This window comes from Phragmites australis, chromosome 10, assembly GCF_958298935.1.
Source record: "Phragmites australis chromosome 10, lpPhrAust1.1, whole genome shotgun sequence".
Taxonomy (NCBI): Eukaryota; Viridiplantae; Streptophyta; class Magnoliopsida; order Poales; family Poaceae; genus Phragmites; species Phragmites australis.
In genome coordinates, this window is record NC_084930.1 from 27,881,888 (window position 1) to 27,902,306 (window position 20,419).

At 47.0% G+C, this 20,419-nt stretch overlaps 2 protein-coding genes across 2 annotated transcripts; one reads left to right on the plus strand and one right to left on the minus strand.

Moving 5' to 3' along the window:
* The first annotated feature begins 423 nt into the window (after window positions 1-423).
* On the plus strand, window positions 424-16,198 carry LOC133930201 (DNA polymerase lambda-like). The gene is made up of 10 exons (XM_062376873.1): window positions 424-618; window positions 701-847; window positions 1,040-1,274; window positions 5,840-5,939; window positions 7,171-7,222; window positions 8,127-8,147; window positions 14,844-14,895; window positions 14,972-15,102; window positions 15,497-15,578; window positions 16,173-16,198. The coding sequence occupies exons 1-10, from the start codon at window positions 508-510 to the stop codon at window positions 16,196-16,198; spliced, it is 957 nt and encodes a 318-aa protein (XP_062232857.1). The 5' UTR covers window positions 424-507.
* Window positions 16,199-18,172: 1,974 nt separating this feature from the next.
* Window positions 18,173-20,118, minus strand: LOC133930558 (uncharacterized). The gene is made up of 3 exons (XM_062377224.1): window positions 19,805-20,118; window positions 19,471-19,638; window positions 18,173-18,499 (listed from the first exon to the last, which is right to left on the minus strand). The coding sequence occupies exons 1-3, from the start codon at window positions 20,055-20,057 to the stop codon at window positions 18,270-18,272; spliced, it is 651 nt and encodes a 216-aa protein (XP_062233208.1). The 5' UTR covers window positions 20,058-20,118; the 3' UTR covers window positions 18,173-18,269.
* Window positions 20,119-20,419: the final 301 nt, after the last annotated feature.

Genomic DNA, 20,419 nt, shown 5'->3' on the forward strand with positions numbered 1-20,419 from the left:
CTGATGAAAATTCAGGGATATTCACCTTTTGTTAAGTTGTTACTGTGAATTCCTTGAAAAAAAATAGAAAGTTGCCACTGTGCATCACTGATGAGGTAATATGTAGAATCCTCTTAAAACACGAAAATTTCATTAGGGTATGTGGATTTATATTTTATTAGAATTGTGTATTTATGTTAAGATTCGTACATAATGATAGGTGAAAAAAATTATAAAGTAAATGAGAAAATTAAGGAATAGATGAGTATCGATGAGAGATGGAACGTCGAGATTGACAAAAAAATTTGCTGATTTGCCACTCTTAATAAATATTAATTACTCACTGAGACTGAGATATAAACTAATCTAAATCTATGCAACTGTATCCAGATAACAAATTAGCTGTCACTCTATATTAAGAGTGGCAAATATGCAAATCTCTGCCGTGCGTGTACAGTGCATGAGGAGTTGCTTCTCCCTCTTAAATCCCAACGAAGCGGCGAGGGGACAAGGCGGGAGGGGTTTCCGATGGCGAGGAAGCGGAAGCCCGCCCGGGCGGCGGCGCGGGATCCTGACGGCATGTTCCGCGGCGTCTCCGCCTTCGTCGTCTCCCACGCCGTGCAGCCTCGCCGCCTCGAGGCCGCGCTCTCCCCCAAGCATCTCAACACTCTGCTCTCGTTGGGGTCTCCAGCTGTGCTTAGGCCTTTTGAGGTTGGCGCAGGTGTGGAAGCAGAGGCTGGTGCAGATGGGGGCCCGCATCGTGGAGAAGCTCGCGAAAGGCGCGCCGGCGGTCAACCACGTGCTGGCCATGGACGCCAAGGCGCTGCTCCGGGAGCTCGACGCCGCCTGGCTCCACCGCTTCCGCGGGGTAATCGCTTCTCGCTCTCACCCACTATGTCAAAACCCTAGCCTCCGCTGCGCAAGCTTGTGCGTGTACGGACATCTGCATTTGGATTTTGGCGATCTCATTGCCGCATTGAGCTGTTAAGGCTTCAATTATGGAGAGATTTTTGTGATAAGTCAGAAATTGCCATTTATGGATTGAATATTTTGATTTCAGAGTGTGGTGTCCTTTGAGTGGCTGGAGGAGTGCTTCAAGGCCGGAGAGAGGCTGCCCGAGTACAAGTTTGCGATCAACTATGAAGAGGAATTTAAGCCGAAGAAGGCGGCTATCACCGGAGATTCATGTGCGTCACAGCCTGCAAAAAACAGCAAGATGTCTTCTAAGGATCCTGGGGATCACAAGGGAACTAGAACAGAGGAGGAGCAAGTTACTGGAGGGCATCCAGATGCAAGTGCGGTTAGCGTAATCGTTAAATGTCAGTTAGTTTAATTTTTTGTTTCTATATGGTTTCCAACAGTACATCGGTCACTACAGCAACAGCATGTCGGTTACTATGCCTATATAATGGGCTGAACCTTTGGTTGTAAGTATGCCTTGGATGTTTTAAATATATCCAATGTATACTCATGTGTTCTTTTAACCCATCTTTTGTAGGATTGAATTTAATCTCGATGATATCGGCTCTTACGAGTGGTACATCTCTAAATCCCCCTCAGCACTTCAACCGCCGCTGCTCCCTATTGTTGCCGTCGCATGGTGCTGAAGGCTATCCACCACGTCGTGTCCCAAGAGATGATCGACACACTTGCTATCAAAACGAGCACCAAGCAAGCCTATGACGCCATCAAATCGATACGTGTCGGCGACAATCGTGTTCGTAAGGCCTTGGCACAATAGCTGTAGAAGGAATTCGAGGCAATCTCGTTCCGTGACGGGGAGACGATTGACGATTTCCCGATGCGTCTCTTCGGCTTGGTCACCAACCTCACCACGCTTGGAGAAACGATGGAAGAAAAGAATGTGGTAGAAAAATATCTGCGTGTAGTCTCCAAGAAATTTTCGCAGATTACTTTGTCCATTGAGACTCTTCTGGATCTCTCGACACTCACGCTGGAGGAAGTGATTGGGAGGTTAAAGGTGGTGGAAGATCATCTCCATCCGAACTAATCCCTTGTCGTCGACGGAAAGCTCCTCCTCACCGAGGGGCAATGGCTCGCGCGCATGAAGGAGCAAAAGCAGGGCGAAGGGTCCTTGAGCAGCGGCAATGCTCATCACCGTGCAGCGCACCGCAAAAGAAAGGGGGAGGCGACGACTCCGATGGCAAGGAGGCCGCGCACGATCTCTCCCACAACAAGTGTTGCAATTGCGACCGCTATGGCCACTGAGCCAAGTGTTGTCGTTCGCCCACAAAGGAGCAAGCGCAAGCTTATTTGGTCCAGGGCGAGGAGCAAGAAGATGAGCCTGCACTTTTGATGGCGCAGGTGTGCGCACTCAGTGATGTGCAGGAGCCACCACCAAGCCACGTCCACCTCGATAAGCCGCGCGCGCAAGTCCACCTTGGTGCCAGCGACGACAACGACCACCTGGAGGGCTGGTACTTTGACACCAGCGTCACCAGCTATATGCAGGACGCCATGATGTCTTCACCAAGCTCGATCGAGGTGTGGTGGGCTCCGTCCGTTTCGGAGATGGCTCGGTGGTCGACATCCGTGGCTATGCACCATCATGTTCACCAGGAAGAACAGAGAGCAAAAGGCACTCTCCAACGTCTACTTCATCCCATGACTAAAGAACAACATTACCACCATGGGCTAACTGGATGAGGGCTGATCCAAGGTGTTGATCGAGGATGACGTCTTGCGGATCTGGGACTGCCAGTGCCGCCTTACCAAAGTTCATCCCAGGTGCAACCGGCTGTGCATCCTACACCTTGATGTTACCATCCCATCTGTCTCGCGGCGCGCCACGATGAGAGCACTTGGCGGTGGCATACGTGCTACGGCCACATAAGCTTCGACGCACTCTGACGGCTGGTGCGCCATGAGATGGTGCGAGGTCTGCCGCAGCTAGAGCACATCGAGTAGCTGTGCGACACATGCGTCACCACCAAGCATCCCTAAGCTCCGTTCCCATCACAGGCCAAGTATCGGACGAAAGAGCACCTCAACCTCATCCATGGAGATCTTTGCGACCCCATCATGGTGGCGACACTAGGTGGACGCCATTTCTTCCTGCTGATGGTGGATGATGCCAGCCACTATATGTGGCTGACGCTCCTGGCTGCGAAGAGTGATGCAAGAGTGGAAATCAAGACAATTCAGGCAGAGGCGGAGGTGAAGAGAGGTCGAAAGCTTCACATCCTCCACATCGACAACGCTGGCGAATTCACGTCCATTGAAGTCACATGCCATTGCGTGGATCACAGCTTCCAGTGACACTTCTCCGCATCATATAGCCCACAACAGAACGACGTGATGGAGAGGCGCAATCAGTCAATCGTCGCGACAACGCGTGCACTCCTGAAACAGAGGAGCATGCCGGCGGAGTTTTGGAAAGAGGTGGTGAGCACCACCATCTTCCTGCTCAATCACGCACCGACAAAGAGCTTGGATGGCATGACACCGTTCGAGGCGTGGCATGGCTGGAAGCCGGCGGTGAACTTCTTGCACACCTTCAGCCATCTGGCGTATGTCAAGGAGGCGCGACCATATCTGCGAAAGCTTGATGACAGGAGCACGCCCTGTGTCTTCATTGGCTATGAGTGTGGCATGAAGGCGTACCGCCTTTATGACCCAAGCACTAAGTGCGTCCGTGTGTCGTGAGATGTGATGTTTGACAGGGACGCTAGATGGAGCTGGGAGGCGGATGTAGCTAGAAGCGTGGCTTTGTCGAGCGAGTTCGTTGTGGAGTTCATGGTGAGTCAAGTCCATCTCCCGACGGTTGACGAGCCGACCTTAGCCAGAAGGAACACCGGCAACGGAACCACCTGCACCAAGTCCAGCGGCGGTCAATGTGACGCCCAGAACGCTGAGCGGCGAATCTACCAGGGAGATAGACTTCTTCATGGAACCACCAAATGATAGCGCCAAGCTCGATGCAGACCACGACGATAGCCCAGTATGCTTCTGCATCGTCGACAAGCTGCTCGGCCGTGGGGGAGCTCCGGTGGGATACTCTACCCGTGTCCTGGATGACGTCGAGCTGCACCTGGTGAGCGCAAGAGAGTCTAGCTCCTTCGTCGAGGTGGAACGCAACGCGACATGGTGAGCAGCAATGCTGGAAGGGATAAAGTCCGTCGAGGAGAATGAGAGATGGATGTTGGTGGAGCTGCCACATGGACACCACCCAATCGGGCTCAAATGGGTGTTCAAGCTCAAGAAAGACAAAGCCGGGACTGTGATCAAGCACACAGCTCGCCTTGTCACCAAGGGCTATGTGCAGCAGCCTAGCGTGGACTTCGATGATGTATTCGCACCTGTTGCCCGTCTGGAGTCCGTGCGCCTGTTACTAGCGCTAGCATCCTAAGAGGAATGGCTGGTGCATCATATGGATGTGAAATCGGCCTTTCTCAATGGCGAATTGGAGGAAGTGTATGTTGCACAGCCGCTGGGATTCATCATCGCCAAAGAAGAGCACAAGGTCCTATGGCCGCGCATGGAACACCAAGCTCGACAACACTTTGAGGGCTCTTGGCTTCGAGCAGAGTGCGCATGAACATGCGACGTACCAACACGGCCATGGCAACATGCTGCTGCATCTTGGGGGTCTATGTGGATGATCTGATCATCACAAGATTGGCAAAGGGGGAGATCGATCAATTGAAGGTGGAGATGAAGACTCAATTCAGGATGAGCGACCTTGGTTTGATCTCCTTCTACCATAGGATCGAGGTCCAAAAGAGCAGCGGCGGTGACATCACATTGTGCCAAGCACAATATGCTGCTCAAATCATGGAGATAACGGGGATGAGAGACTACAATCCCCCTCACACCCTGATGGAGAAACGACTCAAGCTCAGCTGTGAGAGCACGACGACAGAAGTGGACGCAACGGAGTACAGGAGGCTTATCGGAAGCCTCTGCTACCTCATCCACACGTGTCCGGATCTCGCCTTCAGCATCGGATTCGTGAGCCACTTCATGGAGTGGCCAACACAGTAGCATATGGTGGTTGTGAAGAGGATAATGAGCTATGTTACCGGGACGATCAACTACGACAGCCGCTACAGGAAAGCAGAGGAGGGACGGTTGGTCGGCTACAGCGATAGCGACCTCATCGACGACATTGATATGCGAAAGAACACTTCAACGCTCTGTTCTTCTATGACGATAGCCAGGTGAGTTGGCATTCTCTCAAATAGAGGGTGGTGGCCTTGTCGTCCTGTGAAGAAGAGTATGTCGTCGCCAGCACTGTAGCTATACAATGTGTGTGGCTGGCTCGATTGCTTGGCAACTTCAAGGAGAAGCCTGCCGACACCTTCGAGCTCAAGGTTAACAACAAATTAGCTCTAGCACTGAGCAAAAACCATGTGTTCCATGAGCGCAGCAAGCACATATATGTGTGCTACCACTTCATCAGGGAGTGCTTGGACAACAGGAGCGTCTATGCAGACTTCATTGGCATAAAAGGACCAGCTCGTAGACATCTTAACAAAGGCATTAGGGCGAGTTCGATTACAGGAGCTTAGAGCTAGGACTATAATGGTTCAAATTAAACTTAAGCAAACACACAAGGCTTAGGAGAGTAATGTTAGTATAATCCTTGTGTGTCGGTTAGAGGTCAGTTTGTTTAATATTTTTTGCTATATCGGTTTGCAACAGTATATCGGTCACTGCAACAACAGTATGTTGGTCACTGCAGCAAGAATATGTCGGTTACTATGCCTATACAATGGGCTGAACCCCCTGGTTGTAAGCATGCCTTGGATGTTCTAAATCCATCAGAAGCTATTAGTAGCTAGAAAACTCCTATACCCAGTGTATGCTCATGTGTGTTCTTTCAATCCACCTCTTGTAGGATCAAATCTAACAAGTGCACATGTGAATGAAGGTTCATGTATTGAAATGAGGCCTAACCAATATGCATGTAGACAAAGTAGCTCCGGAGATACCAAGGAACACTACGTGAAAAATGAACAAAAGGAGACACACATAAGTGATGGGTCATTACACGACCGTCACTTATGTCGTCTCAGGTCAGGACCGGGTATTTATCTGTCACAGATAACAGGTAATAAGTGATGGGTCATAATAACTTAGTTACTCTTTTCCTCACAGGGGGAACCCTTCGTTAGGGCATGAGGTTTTTAATGAGGCAGGGACCCTTGTAAACATCAATATATATGGAAATACCCCCAAAAAAGAATGCACTTTGGTTTGAGTACGAATAACTCGTCGTCGAAGTATGCCAACCCTTTAGAACAAGGCGGCACACCAATCGACAGGGAGCACGCCGGAAGTTCACGGCAAAACTTGAGGTGCGAAGTGTCAAGACAAGACATCATACCCTTTCGACCTAAAAAAAATCCTCTTACAAAAAACCGAAGTGCTGCTCGACCTAAAAGAAGGCGGCACACTTCTCGCTAAAAAGTTGGGGGCTAAGATTGCCTGCACTCGCACCGAAGGAAAAACAAACCTTCGGAAGCAAAGCCGAAGTGCCGCTCAACCTAAAAGAAGGCGGCGCACTTCTCGCTAAAAAGTCGGGGGCTAAGAGTGTTTGCCCCCACACCGAAGGAAAAACAAACCTTCGAAAGAAAAGCCGAAGTGCTGCTCGACCTAAAGAAGGCGATGCACTTCTCGCTAAAAAGTTGGGGGCTAAGAGTGCCTGCCCCCGCACCGAAGGAAAAACAAACCTTCGAAAGAAAAGCCGAAATGCTGCTCGACCTAAAAGAAGGCCGCGCACTTCTCGCTAAAAAGTCGGGGGCTAAGATTGCCTGCCCCCACACTGAAGGAAAAACAAACCTTCGGAAGAAAAGCCGAAGTGCCGCTCAACCTAAAAGAAGGCAGCGCACTTCTCGCTAAAAAGTCAGGGGCTAAGAGTGCCTACCCGCGCACCAAAGGAAAAACAAACCTTCAGAAGAAAAAGCCGAAGTGCCGCTCGACTTGAAAGAAGGCGGCGCACTTCTCGCTAAAAAGTCGGGGGCTGAGAGTGCCTGCCCCGGTACCGAAGGAAAAACAAAACTTCGGAAGAAAAAGCTGAAATGCCGCTCGATCTGAAAGAAGGCGGCGCAATTCTCGCTAAAAAGTCAGGGGCTAAGAGTACCTGCCCCCGCACCGAAGAATAAGGTTCCATCTGCCGAAGGAACCTACGGCGAAGAGTTAGGGGGGACGGCGTTCTCCGAACAACACTTGCATCGCTGCCGAAGGTACCTACGGCAAAAAGTTGGGGGGGGGGGGGATGGTGTTCTTAGCAGATCTTAAACATCCATCGCCGCCGAAGCGTCACCCCAACTAAAATATCGGGAATGACACTCGAGAAAATACTTCGTGGACGGTACTCAAAGTTCCTGCGGCCCTAGAAAGTCGGGTGAATAGCGTTCGCCGAGGGAAGCTTTGCTCGAGTCATTGCGAAGTGTTCCTAACCTTTAAAAGCATTGCAAAATGGCTTTATTAAAATCACAATTCAAGCACGGCCGCCGAAGAAGCAACTCAACCGCCCAAAAAACGAAGTAACATTAATTGTAAAAAAACACTTTTTATTCCGCAAAGCGATCAATATCAGGATCAATAAAATCCTTATACCATCGACTAAAACCAAATTGAAAGGCTGTGCCTTGACTAGCATGAAAAGGCATAGTTGGGTCCAGTGGGGACCCAACATAAGAAGATGAAGCGGAGGGAGATGCATGAAGGGCGCTCCCGCCTTCGGTGTGTTGCACTAACTGCGAAGAGGGCCCTCGGCGGTAGCAAAGCTGAGGCTGGTGAGGCAGGAGTCCGTCGTTGTCGTCTTCTAGCTCGGCCTTCGAATTGATGAGAGTAGGTGGAGGTTCGACGTCTCCGCGCGCAATTCGACGTGAGTTACGCTCAGCTCTGAGGGTAACCAAAGCCGAAGGGCTAAAAGATCTCCAAAATGTTTTGGTTCTGTTATTCATCGCATCATATGCCCTACACTTCGCCTCCCAGTACCGCTCGAATTCAATATCTGGATGGCGGTGGCGAAAGGAGTCCCAGCAAGACCAAGACAAAAAAAATTGCCCCGCATCATAGTAATGGGAACAGCCTCTTCGGCTACCTGCGTAGTGTCCAAGGGGAGGACCTGCGTAGGGAGCGCAAATAGTCAAGAACATTTCGCAACAAGCAAAAAGAGTATATATTACATTGCTAATATATATTACATCGCCCCAGGTTATAACAAAATTTCAATAGACAATGTGACGCTTCACGCTATTTCATCACACCTTCCCTGTCCCTTCGGCCGCCGCGGTCGTAGCTTTAGCTGAAGGGTCATCCCTCGCCTTCGCCTACAAGAGAAAGATTTCTTCAAAGCGCACACGACTGAACCAATTAAATAAAAATGGTAATAAGAAACAACGTACTCATTGGCGGTTCATCTCTGCCTCCCGGAGGGCAAGATCGCGGCCATGTCTGCACCAATAATTGGTGGTGAATGATCAGGTAGTGGCCTTCAAAGCCCTCGACACGGCCGAAGTAGACATGTCTGTTGGATACCGGAAGGTGTGCTTCTGGAGTGCAATGTGATGGTCGCAGCCAGTCATTTCAATTGATTGTACAAGGCTTCGAGCTGAGACCATTGCACAGAAGTCGCCATACAATTGAGTTGCAGGGAGAAGGCTTCCGCTGGCTTCATTAATCCACCCTATAAGACCACCTAGCCCGACAATATCAAGTGTTGGGGGTGTGGCCGAAGCACCAATCCCTTCAAAGGTGCTGCTGATGGCTTCGCATGCGGCGACAGCCTTGGGCTCTAGCTCCCCAAGTGCATTCAAGGCATCTTCGGACAAAGCCTTCGTCTCATTCAGTTCTTCATGCAACCACTGCGCTTTAGCGGTTTCAGCGGTGCAGAGCGCCTGTAGGTCAGAGACTTGCATTTTGAATGATTGTAGATTTTATCGCAAGCATTTGACCTCCTCTTCGGCGCTCTGTTTCTCCGAGCGGAGGGCGCTTAGTTCCTTCTCAAGTTGTTCTAGGCGCGCAAATTCGCGTTTATGGACTTTGGCTTTTTCCGCCCGCTTCTGCAACATGTCTATTTGTGCCTCCATGTTCCTGGAGCAGGCTTCGTAATTTTCTGCTTGTTGACGCTGAGCCCGCGAGATAAGCACAGCCTGGGACGTCGCACAGGTATGAGAGTGAGTAACAAAATGACAAGGAAACACAAACATAATAGAACATAGGGATATACCTTCGCAATCGCCACGTCGAAAGCGTCGAGGAGTTCAGCGGCGGGCTTCCGGGCGAGGGAAATCTCAAGCTCAGGCAGGACGAAGGTGCTGAAAATCTTCTTGGCATCGCTGACCTCCCCAGAGCTTGGTTCAAACGAAGAAATATTAAATGCCTCAGGCTCGATAGCCTTCGCATTAATCAACCCACCGTGGCTCATCAGCCCTTTCCCGCCACGGTGGGGCACGGTGGGCGTGGACTCCTCCGTGTCGGAGGACGAGCTTGAGGACGAAGAGGGTGAAGAGTTGGCTACAGCCTCAATATTTTCAGCCCCTTCGACCTCGGCATCCCTGGCAGTAGTTTCGACGATGGTTCGTGTCTCCGCCGGATCCTTCTCGTCATAGCTCAGGATCAGCGTGGGAAGGTCCATGCAGGAGCAGAACGCTGATTTCGGGGAGGGGCAGGGATCCTGGGTGCCCTCGGGCACCTCTTGACTTAGGGGCATGGCGCGCAATGCCACCGTACCCTCGGGAGTTACCTCCTCGCGAGCGTCGTCGACGGCAACCTCGCGTGGCCTCTTCCAGAGGGCGAGAGCCTTTTTCTTTTGGCCTCCTAGTGGTAAGAGATTCGGGTGTCTTCGCTTTCTCGAGCCGCCAGTGGGAAGTTCTTTGCTGATATCTTCTGCCGGGGAGCCTTCTCCAGGACCTTGCAGAAGTGCGCTGATCTTCGGCCTATCTCTGTAGGAAAGGCCCCTGTATTCCAAGACTCGATTAAGACTTTGGCCAAGACCTTGCTCAGCACACAACTGGGCTTCGCCCGGCGTGAATTTCCCGAGGAGCATCGTAGCCTTCGTTTCGACTTCGGCCACCGACAAGTCTGGCGAAGATCAAAAAACATAAGCAAACTACAGCGAAGGTGCATCCAGAAACATTAATAATAATAAATGTATGTGTACCCGTGAAGCCTTGCACGGAAGGATGGGGACGGCAGAGCCCCTTAGGCCCCTTCTCTTCGAACTCCGGGATGCTCCAATCCTGGCTGAGGGGCCACACTCCGGCGGCTATAAACTCTTCTACGAGGTCCCGGGTAGATAAATACTTCGCGCATCTGGCGAAGGCTTCAAGAGCAGTTCACTGGGACGCCTTCAATTGCACGTCAGGGGCGCGGTTCCCCTTCACCTCTTCACATTTTTAAACAAGAAATTCCTGTTGATCTACCTTGTGGTAGAACCACCACTGCGTCCAGTCCTTCGGTCATTTATTTTTGTACACGATGGCGGGAGTGGACAATCCGGCGCGATAAGCGAAGTTTAAGCACCCGTAATGTGCTTCGCTCTGCATGCTGCGAGCAAATACGGGCTTCGGCTGGTGATGAAATCGGTGGGCAGCAGCGAAGGCCCTGGCCGATGCCTTTGCTCCCTCAGATCAAGCAGCCCAGGCAAATAGCCCTAGCTTCACAATGGCATTTGGTGTGAGCTGGTGTAGGTACACTTCAAATAATTTCAGTACCTTGGTCACCATATCATCGCAAGGCAAGCGAAGGCCTGCTCGAAAATAGTCAACGAAGACGACAGCTTCGTCTTCAGCAGGCTTCGGTGTCTTGTGGCTCCCGGGGAGCCTAACCTTTGAGACGTCGCTGATCAATCCTTCCTTCACGAGGTCGACCAGCACTTCGTCATCCACTTTTGATTGCCCAATCCAATATGTCTTCAGGCAGTTAGACCTAGCCTTCGGCGCTATCGTGCTGAGTTGAAAAGTCTGAGATGGCGAGAAACTTGGAGGTGAGAATGCGACGCTTCGTATGAGAGCTGCAGCTCAAGCAATGGCACGTGGTAAAAAGAAATCACAGTGGACCTGTATTTATAGCAGTGAGGAGAGCGGTTAAAGCGAGGTGCGTCAGAATTCGAAACGAAGTGGGAAATGACGTCTCAGTGTCTAGCGAAGACATTTAATGCCCATAAACAAAACAGTTGTTCAGGGGCAAGATGGTCATACCAATATATATATATATATATATATATATATATATATATATATATATATATATATATATATATATATATATATATTTAATGTAGATTGTTACCGCAACCAACACTTCACCCAGAAGTTTCCCGAAGTGCATTCACCCCCGCAAGCCTTCGACGGGCCGAAGGGGACGGCGTTGAGACACATCTTCAGGTTTACAGCCTCGGCCCATCGAAGATGAACCTTACCCGTAGGGGGCTACTGTTGGGGATGATCTCTCGCCCTCCCCCTTCGTAGGGCAACTCGAAGTCTACTGGTGGCTAAGCACTCGGGTGTTGCAAGGATGTTTCAGGGAATGCAGGCGAAGATCATTGCGTACCTTCGATCGCAGCCCGGAGGTTGGCCCAAATCCTTCATCCATGCGGGCGAAGGCTAGGACGAGCCTTCGATCGAAGCCTGGAGGTGCGTCTGTGGTCCCCGTTATCCGCATCGGTGAAGGCGACAACAGGCCTTCGGTCAGAAGCCGAAGCTACACCAGTAGTTTTGCTGACCGAAGTGTGCAAAGGTACCAGCGTGTCTTCGGCCGAAGGCCGAAGATCGACTCATGGCGCCGAAGGGGAGGAGCGAAGCTCGTGGTGAACCTCTGGCTGACAGCTGAGGAGGAGCCTTCAGCGCAGTCATGGGATAGGCCGAAGACCACGATTGGACGTCGATGCCCACTTAACTGCCCAGGGCAGAGTTGTAATTATTTAAATACACTTGATTGTACCATAATTCCCCCGAATATTTCGAGAATATAGCAGGTGAGGGGGTAAAACTGTAAACCCTAGCGTGAAGTGGTTGAGTACGGGCTATAAATAGGACCATACTGTGCCTGAGATGGGCGGAATCAATTTGGGACTATTTACCTCCAAACACGTGTCACACCTAGAAGCCTTCGACTTTCTCTATAAGCGAAGGTTCTCCTTGTTCGGGATATTGGTTCCAACATCACCCGACCCATTTTCTCCTCCATTCTAACTCTGTTTTCATTGATTATTCCACTGATATTCATCTAAATTTGAGATCTATCTAACCATGTTAATTTCATAATTTTTGTAATCTAATTTGTTCAAATCATTTATGTGTTGCTGAAAACCTAGAATTAGCTCTTTAGCTAGTTTTATAATACTTTTAGTTGTAGATAAGTTAGATAACCATGACCTAGGCTATATAAGAAATCTTAGTGCCTAGTTTATGCTACTTTGATTTGTGCAGATAATAATTAAAAGTAATTTTCCTTTAGGATAAATAGTAGCTTAATTAGAATAATTAATAATTAAATACCTATTAATTAGGTAAAAATGCCACATAAATATGAATTCAGGAATATGACACATGTGCACCCAATAGTGTAGAATCACCACGTAAACCGTACCTCATGTTTCCGATTCACATAGCAGTAAAGAGAAATATAGCCTATCCCTTTAGAGCCGGTAGACCCGCTCTCACTAGTGTTCGTTCCTCATTAGAAATTCATGTAGATGTTTTCTCGATCCAACGCTTATCGATGTTCGCTTGCGTAGATTAGACGAAGAAGTGTTCGAAGAAGACCCCAAGGACCGGATTGCGAAGAAGAAGCAAACGAGGACTACAATGAAGGCAAGTCCTACTCCATTGACCATTTTGCACCCTTATTTTCAAAAACAACCAGTAGAGCCTTGTTTTAAACTATAGTAATTTGCATGCTTAAGTTATTAACTCTAATTTAAAATGTTGAGATAGTTATATCCTAGTTTGTTAAAACCATGCCTTGTTATTGATTACCTTTATTCTATTGAAACCCTAGAAGGTTCCCAACATCAACTATATTGATTGTTTGGTTGATTGCTTGCCTACTAGCATGCTCAAGACTGCTCTATTTAAACAAAGGAATCATCATAATAACTTGAATCATGTTTTTCAAAATGTGTGAAATATGGTGTGGGCTTGGTGTTGTGAGTGAGTGAGTGTGTTAATAAAGAAACTCCAAAGATGATTTCACGAGGGTGAGTAAGATGAGCATGATGCTGGGAGATGCTCACCTCGGTCGCTTAAGGACCGGTTCATTTTGACATCTCACTTAGCGATCTTTGTGCAACCACACGTCCTGTATAGGCAAGACTTGACCCAAAACCCCTTCGACTTAGCTCAGTACCCACTCGGAGGCCGGTAGTGGCAACATGGATCAGGAGAAGACTCGGATGATATGCAGTTCGAGGTCCGGCTGGTGCTATTATGAGGACCATGTTTGATCCATGGGATTGTTATGTGGTCCTTCCCTTGATTTATACCAGGCCATGTTTGAGCCATGGGGAGGCTAAGTGATCTTTTCCTTATTTTATTCTAAGGCCCATGGTATCTTAGTGCCCTTTGGGTAGATATCGTGGCTATGTTGGGAGGGTGTTGCGTCTCGTTATACCAATTCCAACCACAACGGTGGTGTGAGTCTGTGCATATCATGTGGATAAAGTTGTACAACCTCTGCAGAGTGTAAATCTATTCGAATAGTCGTGCCCTCATTCATGGACGACGCTATGGCGTGGTCTTAATGATTAGCTCTATGGTATGAGTATTCCTTGGTGCGTAAGTGGGTAGAGTGTCCATGTTTTGGAAAGTGCATGCTAGGCGCCTTGAGTTGGTGAGGACAGAATATCCACCAACTATAAACTTGGGAACTAGTGGGACATATTGCATGTCCCCAAGGGCCAACAACCATATAATATTAAAATCAAATATGCTTTTCTCGACTGTTTTGAAAAAGTCTTTGCAAAACTAAACCCCTACATGAAAACTAGCTTTCCACCAAAATCTAAAAACTCTATAGTCTTATCCTTGTTTTCCCCTTATACATATATTTATTTCCCTTGAGGTAGGACTTGCTGAGTATCTTATGTACTCACTCTTGCTTTGTTGAAATTTAGTTGAAGATCCTAAGAAAAACTATGCCGATGGTGATGAAAAATGAAGACTAAGGTTTCGTCTGCACCTAAGTTGCTTGTAGGGCTTGGGATCTAACAATTAAGGTTCCGCTGTATTGTAAGGTTTTAATTCAGGTATAATATTCGAAGTATGCTTGTGATATCCATTAGGGAACGGGTAGGCTATGCTAGGACAAATCAAAATTTCTCTACCGTGTTCAACCAGGAAATCATGAGAGAAGGGGATCATAGATCATTACCGCTAAACATGCAACGCATCGGAAGAAGAGTTGTGCGCATCCACGAAGAGGAAGTAGTCGATCTCATTGACCATGAAGAGGAAGCAGTCGATCTCATCCTAGTGTTTTTGTCGCCGATCAATACCGCAGCAACGGTAGTAGAGCCTCCATAGTATCCACATGTACGGGGATGGAACGCCATATGCCGGTGTGCTAGCACCGCACCCGGCTAGGGTTTTGTACGAAGGTCGGGAAGAGGTGGGCCAGGGTTTTAGGGTGACAGAATCCCTGCGCTCACGGCCCCTACCTCCTCTTATATAGAGCACGCTAATAGGCCTTCTACACTGGTGGCCCATTATGACTCTAATCGCTCATGGATCATAATTCAATCAAGCCCACGTACGGATCTAATCCGAATTGATGATTCCTCTAGGGCATATCACCAACGATATCCATTTCTGTTGAAATTGTGTGTATCGGCTACTGATCCAGGGACTAATACTGTTTGCACAAGGAGACCTAAAGGTGGGGTCCGGCACTTGAATAGGAACATGACCAAGATCTTCGGAAGGCTTATTGATATATATAAGAGTAAGTGTACACTACATGAAAATCCTCTCATTCATTAGTCGATTACTTTAACATAGCATTTTTCCTCCCCATGAAGCCCTGGGAGATGACAGGAGATCATTTATCTATTACAAGGCCATACTGGTGATTGAGAAATTGCCATTCAAAATAGAAAGTGCAGACCAAGTCAAAGGCTTCCCTGCTATGGGAAAATCTTTGAAAGACCATGTATGTATGTATAATCCTATCATTTTTTACTGTTAATATTGCTCCCGAAAAGATGTTTTCAATATTGTACCACTATTTCTACAAATTAACAAGCTGACAAGTACATTTTAGGCTCTATAATGTGAGGGAAACTAATATCTAAACTAATATGTCATGTTGTTTCAGTATCTCGTGGGCCATTTAGCAATCCATATGTGTAAACTCTGGTTCTAATAAAAGGCATGTGCCATGTTTGTGTTCCTGACAAAGAGCTTTACCCCATCTTTATTGGCAAAATAGTAGCAAAGTACCACTGGATGCTGAACATATGACTATACATTTTATTACTATGTTGACTACTACAATTATTACCTCCAAACAGTATGAGATTTGAATTGGCTGAAATCCAATACAGGGAACTGATAGTGGGGTTGACACATATTTTGGTCTTTGCACATATCCTGGGCGTGACCTGCGGCACCGTATTGACTTAAAAGGTATGTGGAGGTTTCCACTGCACATCCTCAGTGATGTTGACGCTTTTGAAAATAACTAACAATATTGTTACCCCTCCAACAACTACAGCTGGCTAGGGAGATCGTTCATCGATTAGAAATTGCAAGACTCCCGTGTGCCTTATCTAATGATGAAAATTGGCTCAAGCGTGAGCTAAAACGTCATTGCCTTGGTCTCACCTCCCTTGAAAGGACAATCGCTCATCTTTGGTCCCGCATTGGATGGTTGGAGGAAGAGGATGCGAACACTTTCTTTTTTTTTCATCTCCAAGCAGCTTTCGAAAAAGGAAGAATTTTATTGCTAAATCGGCGGTATGAACTTAAGATATACCATTTTTCTTGTTCTCATGGCCTGGGTACGAAAACTACTTTTTCTTACTCGGCGGTATAAACTCAAGCTCTATGATTATGCATGCAGATTAAGTCTATTAGCAGAACCAAAAGGATACATACTTGACGACACTGGATTGTATCTTGATACACAGGGCAGTGGTGGAAAGCGTGTATGTATTTGCATATCACCACCTATTAAATCCCCTTTTACCAGCTTCATTTAATTTGTTGTAAATTTTACAGGCGGGCAGATCGGCTGCGATGGTTAACTGTCACACCGAGAAGGATATATTCGACACCCTTGGATTCCCCTGGCTGGAGCCCCATGAGCGTAATCTTTAGCTGATATCAAACTTTGCTGTAGAGAATTTATGTTCCAAAGCTGTATATTCACATCTCCTTTCCTTTTGTTGTCCTGTGACTTGTAGGGAGGATCTATTTGGCTTGGCTTTCTATGCTTCTCCCAAGCTTGTGTTTTCTTTTTTAAAAGAGTAAATTTCGTTTTGGATCATGTATTGGTGTACTTGGGTGCACTTTGAACCACCTTTATCAATAACTTTCACTTTAAACCATATATTTGATGCTAATATTTTAATTTGCACTGCGTTTAAGGAATCGACCTTTGACAATGCTCAAGTGACGAGCAATTATATCCACCTCAACTCTACATATTCATCTGGGAGGGTGGACCGATGTTTTTAGATCAAGGTTTCTTCCCATCGGTTCATTCTTCGTTGCCTACTTTCCCTTTGGTTTCAAGTTGGTAGAGCCGCTTCTTGATATCGCGTAAGATGGTATTGAGTTTATGGCACTACCGGCCATCCAAAAAGTCAACATCATGTTCGCTAGCATTACGGAAATAGTGTGTTAGGCCAACGGTGAGGTAGACATAGTCATGGTGGTGCAGTGATGCAGGTAGTGACTTTAGGATAGGTGTTAGTAGGTAGACATGGCTGGAAAGGAACGGGCATGCAGACAATAACTTAGGGTGGTGATGTCAGTGAGGAATATAAGCAGATGACAAAATCTACGAGCTATGGCACTTGGGCTCTGAGGCTGATATGGAAATGTGGCTCTAGCAACTTGAGGCCAAATAAAAAGCTGACAGTAAAAAATGAACCGAGAAGAAGAAAATTTGAATTAGAAATAACAGTTCACCCTCCAAGTTAAATCCATGGAACTGAGGTGTATGGAACTCCTCGTCACGTGATTACGGTCAAACACTTGATCTTTAGACATAGTGCAAACTAAAAGATTAGCGTAAAATATATTATTCAAAATGACACATTGTTAATATGGTTCAAAGTACACCAATATATGGTCTAAAACGAAATTTGTTCTTTTTTTTAAGCTCAAGCTTGTTCTTTTTTTAAAAGCTCAAGCTTGTTGGAAGTATCAAAAAAGCAGTCTCTGTTATTACGACCATTTGTCTTTTCAATGGACACAATGCTTTGCTTTGCTGAGCGTACTGCACCACTGTTGTGTGTGAAGCTGGGCAATCTTGCTTTACAGAGGATCTAAAATAAACAATTATCTGCTTACCTATTCACCATTCATATATAATTATCCTTAAAACTAGAAAGTATATGTAACATATCTAAGCAAGCCTGGAGATTCATATCATAAGACAAATGATCTCATCATCTACATAAGATCCTACGTAGCACATGAAACATGCATATGCAAATCAGCATATAGATTATCATACGAGGTAAAGTGACAGCTCAATCTTCTTAAATAGCATAGAATATTTGCAACGAAGTGCTATATATATGCGACGGCAGGAGATTGAAAAGAGATAGTCTCAGACTGTCATACATCCAGGCACTTTTAACTTTCATGCCTTACAACGTATTATCAATCTGTATTGCAAAATTCTAAGTCCTTTTGATATCAACTAGTTGAAGCTTTGGAGTCGAAATGGTATACACCTGACAAACCTTGCAAGGGTGCATGGGGTGCATCACCGTTAATGACTGGAAGGAAGTGGGGTATGTTTAGTTCGCGTCTAAGTTTGCCACGTCTAAATTTAATCACACTAAAGATTTTTAAGTAACTGTTTGATTGACTACATACTTTGTTAGTCATTTAGCTCACACATCATACGTTTAGTTTTTTTGACTAACTTTGCCACATTTGTAGTTAAAAATTTGTTAATCACACTTTTTGTGGCAAGCCATACTTGACTAACTTTAGGTGTGGCAAACTTAGACGCGAACCAAACACCCCCAAAGTTCCAGGAGTCAAGAAAATTAACTGACATTGCCTAGATGGATGTGAACATTATTTACATCTCTTGCCTACAGTTAAGTGTGAGCAACGGCACAGCCAAAGATGTGATCAGAAGATGCTATTGCTGGGACCACCACCAAGCATTTCCTCCCTGTCGATGAAGCGCTCGAGAATCTCCTTGTCCTTGGTGACGATGCATTCATCATCTTTGCCAAACCAGTCATAGCGATTCTTTGCAATATAATCATAGACTGCATCCCGCAGTGGGGCAGGGATGATCAGCAAGGAGCTCAAGACTGAGTAGGGAAGAGGCAGGTATGATGCAACCTTCAGTGCAGCTGCAACCAAAATATGAAAGTATTAGTAGTTTAGTACCATCATTATAGTCTTATAGAGAATGCAACATCACTATTGAGAGAAACAGTTGCCATGAAACACGACACAGTTTAAAAGTACATACATCAGGACAAATTGCAGTCCTTTTTTTTCCAGGCTAAATGAGTATCCTTCAAAAAAATCCTACATGGTTTAGTGTCACTATATCACAGTATCACCGTATCTGTAATCGACATATCACGCATATGGAATCCTTGACATACTTTTAGATTAATCAATGCCTCAGAGGGGTGATGAAGCTTATGAAGAATTGTGACTTCCAAAACTTTGCACAAATTTAATATAGGAGCCTAAGAATGGCTGTCACTGCAATAGCTCGGGCAAAGAAGGCATAATCCACAATAGAAAGAACTCCATGCAGCAGAAATAACTGAAATTAGACGAGTTCACAGATAAATGATAAGTAAGGCTTGCTACGTTGTTATCCTTGCCAAGGCTAGTTAATGATGAACCCTGCAACTGGCCCAAATTATAAGCATCAACAAGAAGCGCAAATGTGATCTACCCACAAGTCATAAATCATGACCAATGTCACATTGACACGACATGTTGCTGAAACATCACTCTGTAATTCAAGTATTCTCCATGATGGTATCATGAAACTCTAGCAGAATAGACAAAAACTTCACCAGAATTAAACGCGATTTCTGTCTTGTTGGTGCTAAATCACTACAAATAGATGCACCAAACCCACACACATAACGTGAGTCCAAGTGGCGCTATCATCACTAACTAGTCTCAAATAGCACCACAAATAGCCGATCAGTCCACACTAAATAGTTTGGTTGCAACTAGCATTCTTATAATCATGCAGTGAAACCACCCCAGCATTGCATTGCAAATTTGCAAGTTTGTCATACCACACAAGTAACCAAGAACAGCCTGTTCCCATACTGATCTGGAAATCACTAACCAGTAGAGCCCTCGTAGTAGGCCTCAGGCCCCTCAACGAAGAGCACACGCCGTAGGACGTCCTCCCGGTCCATGCCGACCAGCCTCAGGTACGGCTCCGCTGCCTTGGACTGCACGCAGCAGAACCTGATCTTGGCGTGCTTGTCCGCCCTGATCACCCACTTCACCCCTGCATTGCAAACCCGCGATCAATTTCGCCATCAAAAGCAATCCACGGCTACAAGAAACAAGTCCCATCAAACGCATCACGCGGCATCAAGAAACAAGCCCCAATTAACCGCCAATGAAATGACCCCTGAGAAAACCCCAGAGCTAGGTCTCGCCCTCGCGCTCACCGCGGTGGCAGAGGTGGCAGACGCCGTCGTATATGAGCACGCGCGGCTGCAGGACGGTGGGCGCAGTGGCCTCCACGGCGGCGGCGGCCGAGGAAAGCGAAGCGACGCGCGGCGGGTCCTCATCGATGACGAGGTCGCCGGCCGCGGCGGACGCGGAGGCTGAGGCGCGGGGCGCATATCCGCGGCGGAAGAGGGCCGCCAAGGGAGGCGCGAGGCGGGGGCGGACGCGGCCGACGAGGGTTCTGGCGAGCATTGTTCTCTCCTCCCGGGCGGACACAGGTCTTTGGTTTCCTTTTTTTTCTTCCCCTTCGATTTTTTTTTCTCTTTTGTTTTACACAAGTCACCTTTTTTGTTTTAGACACTCGCGTGGCTTGGAGAGTAAGTCAAAACTGGGGTTTATTGGTTCTTTCACTACCTCTTTATATTGAAATATACACTTGCCGTTGTCATTTTGACCAAATCATGTGTGCTTAAGGAAATTGAGTTGTGCTTGCAATATGGCCAAAATACATTTCAATAATTGAGTAAATTAAGTTGGCAATCGTCAAACTTGTATGGTATATATAAGTAGGTCATCAGAAAAACTGAAATGATGTACACTAAACATTTTAAGTG

Excerpts from the sequence above, each read along its gene's own strand:
- LOC133930201 (XM_062376873.1), top strand. The coding sequence starts at position 508 with ATGGCGAGGAAGCGGAAGCCCGCCCGGGCGGCGGCGCGGGATCCTGAC. Across the intron at positions 15,103-15,496 it reads GAAAATCTTTGAAAGACCAT|GGAACTGATAGTGGGGTTGA; the intron begins GTATGTATGTAT and ends AATCCAATACAG. Across the intron at positions 15,579-16,172 it reads GCACCGTATTGACTTAAAAG|GCGGGCAGATCGGCTGCGAT; the intron begins GTATGTGGAGGT and ends TAAATTTTACAG.
- LOC133930558 (XM_062377224.1), bottom strand. The coding sequence starts at position 20,057 with ATGCTCGCCAGAACCCTCGTCGGCCGCGTCCGCCCCCGCCTCGCGCCT. Across the intron at positions 19,639-19,804 it reads CTGCCACCTCTGCCACCGCG|GGGTGAAGTGGGTGATCAGG; the intron begins GTGAGCGCGAGG and ends TTTGCAATGCAG. Across the intron at positions 18,500-19,470 it reads CTACTACGAGGGCTCTACTG|CTGCACTGAAGGTTGCATCA; the intron begins GTTAGTGATTTC and ends TTTTGGTTGCAG.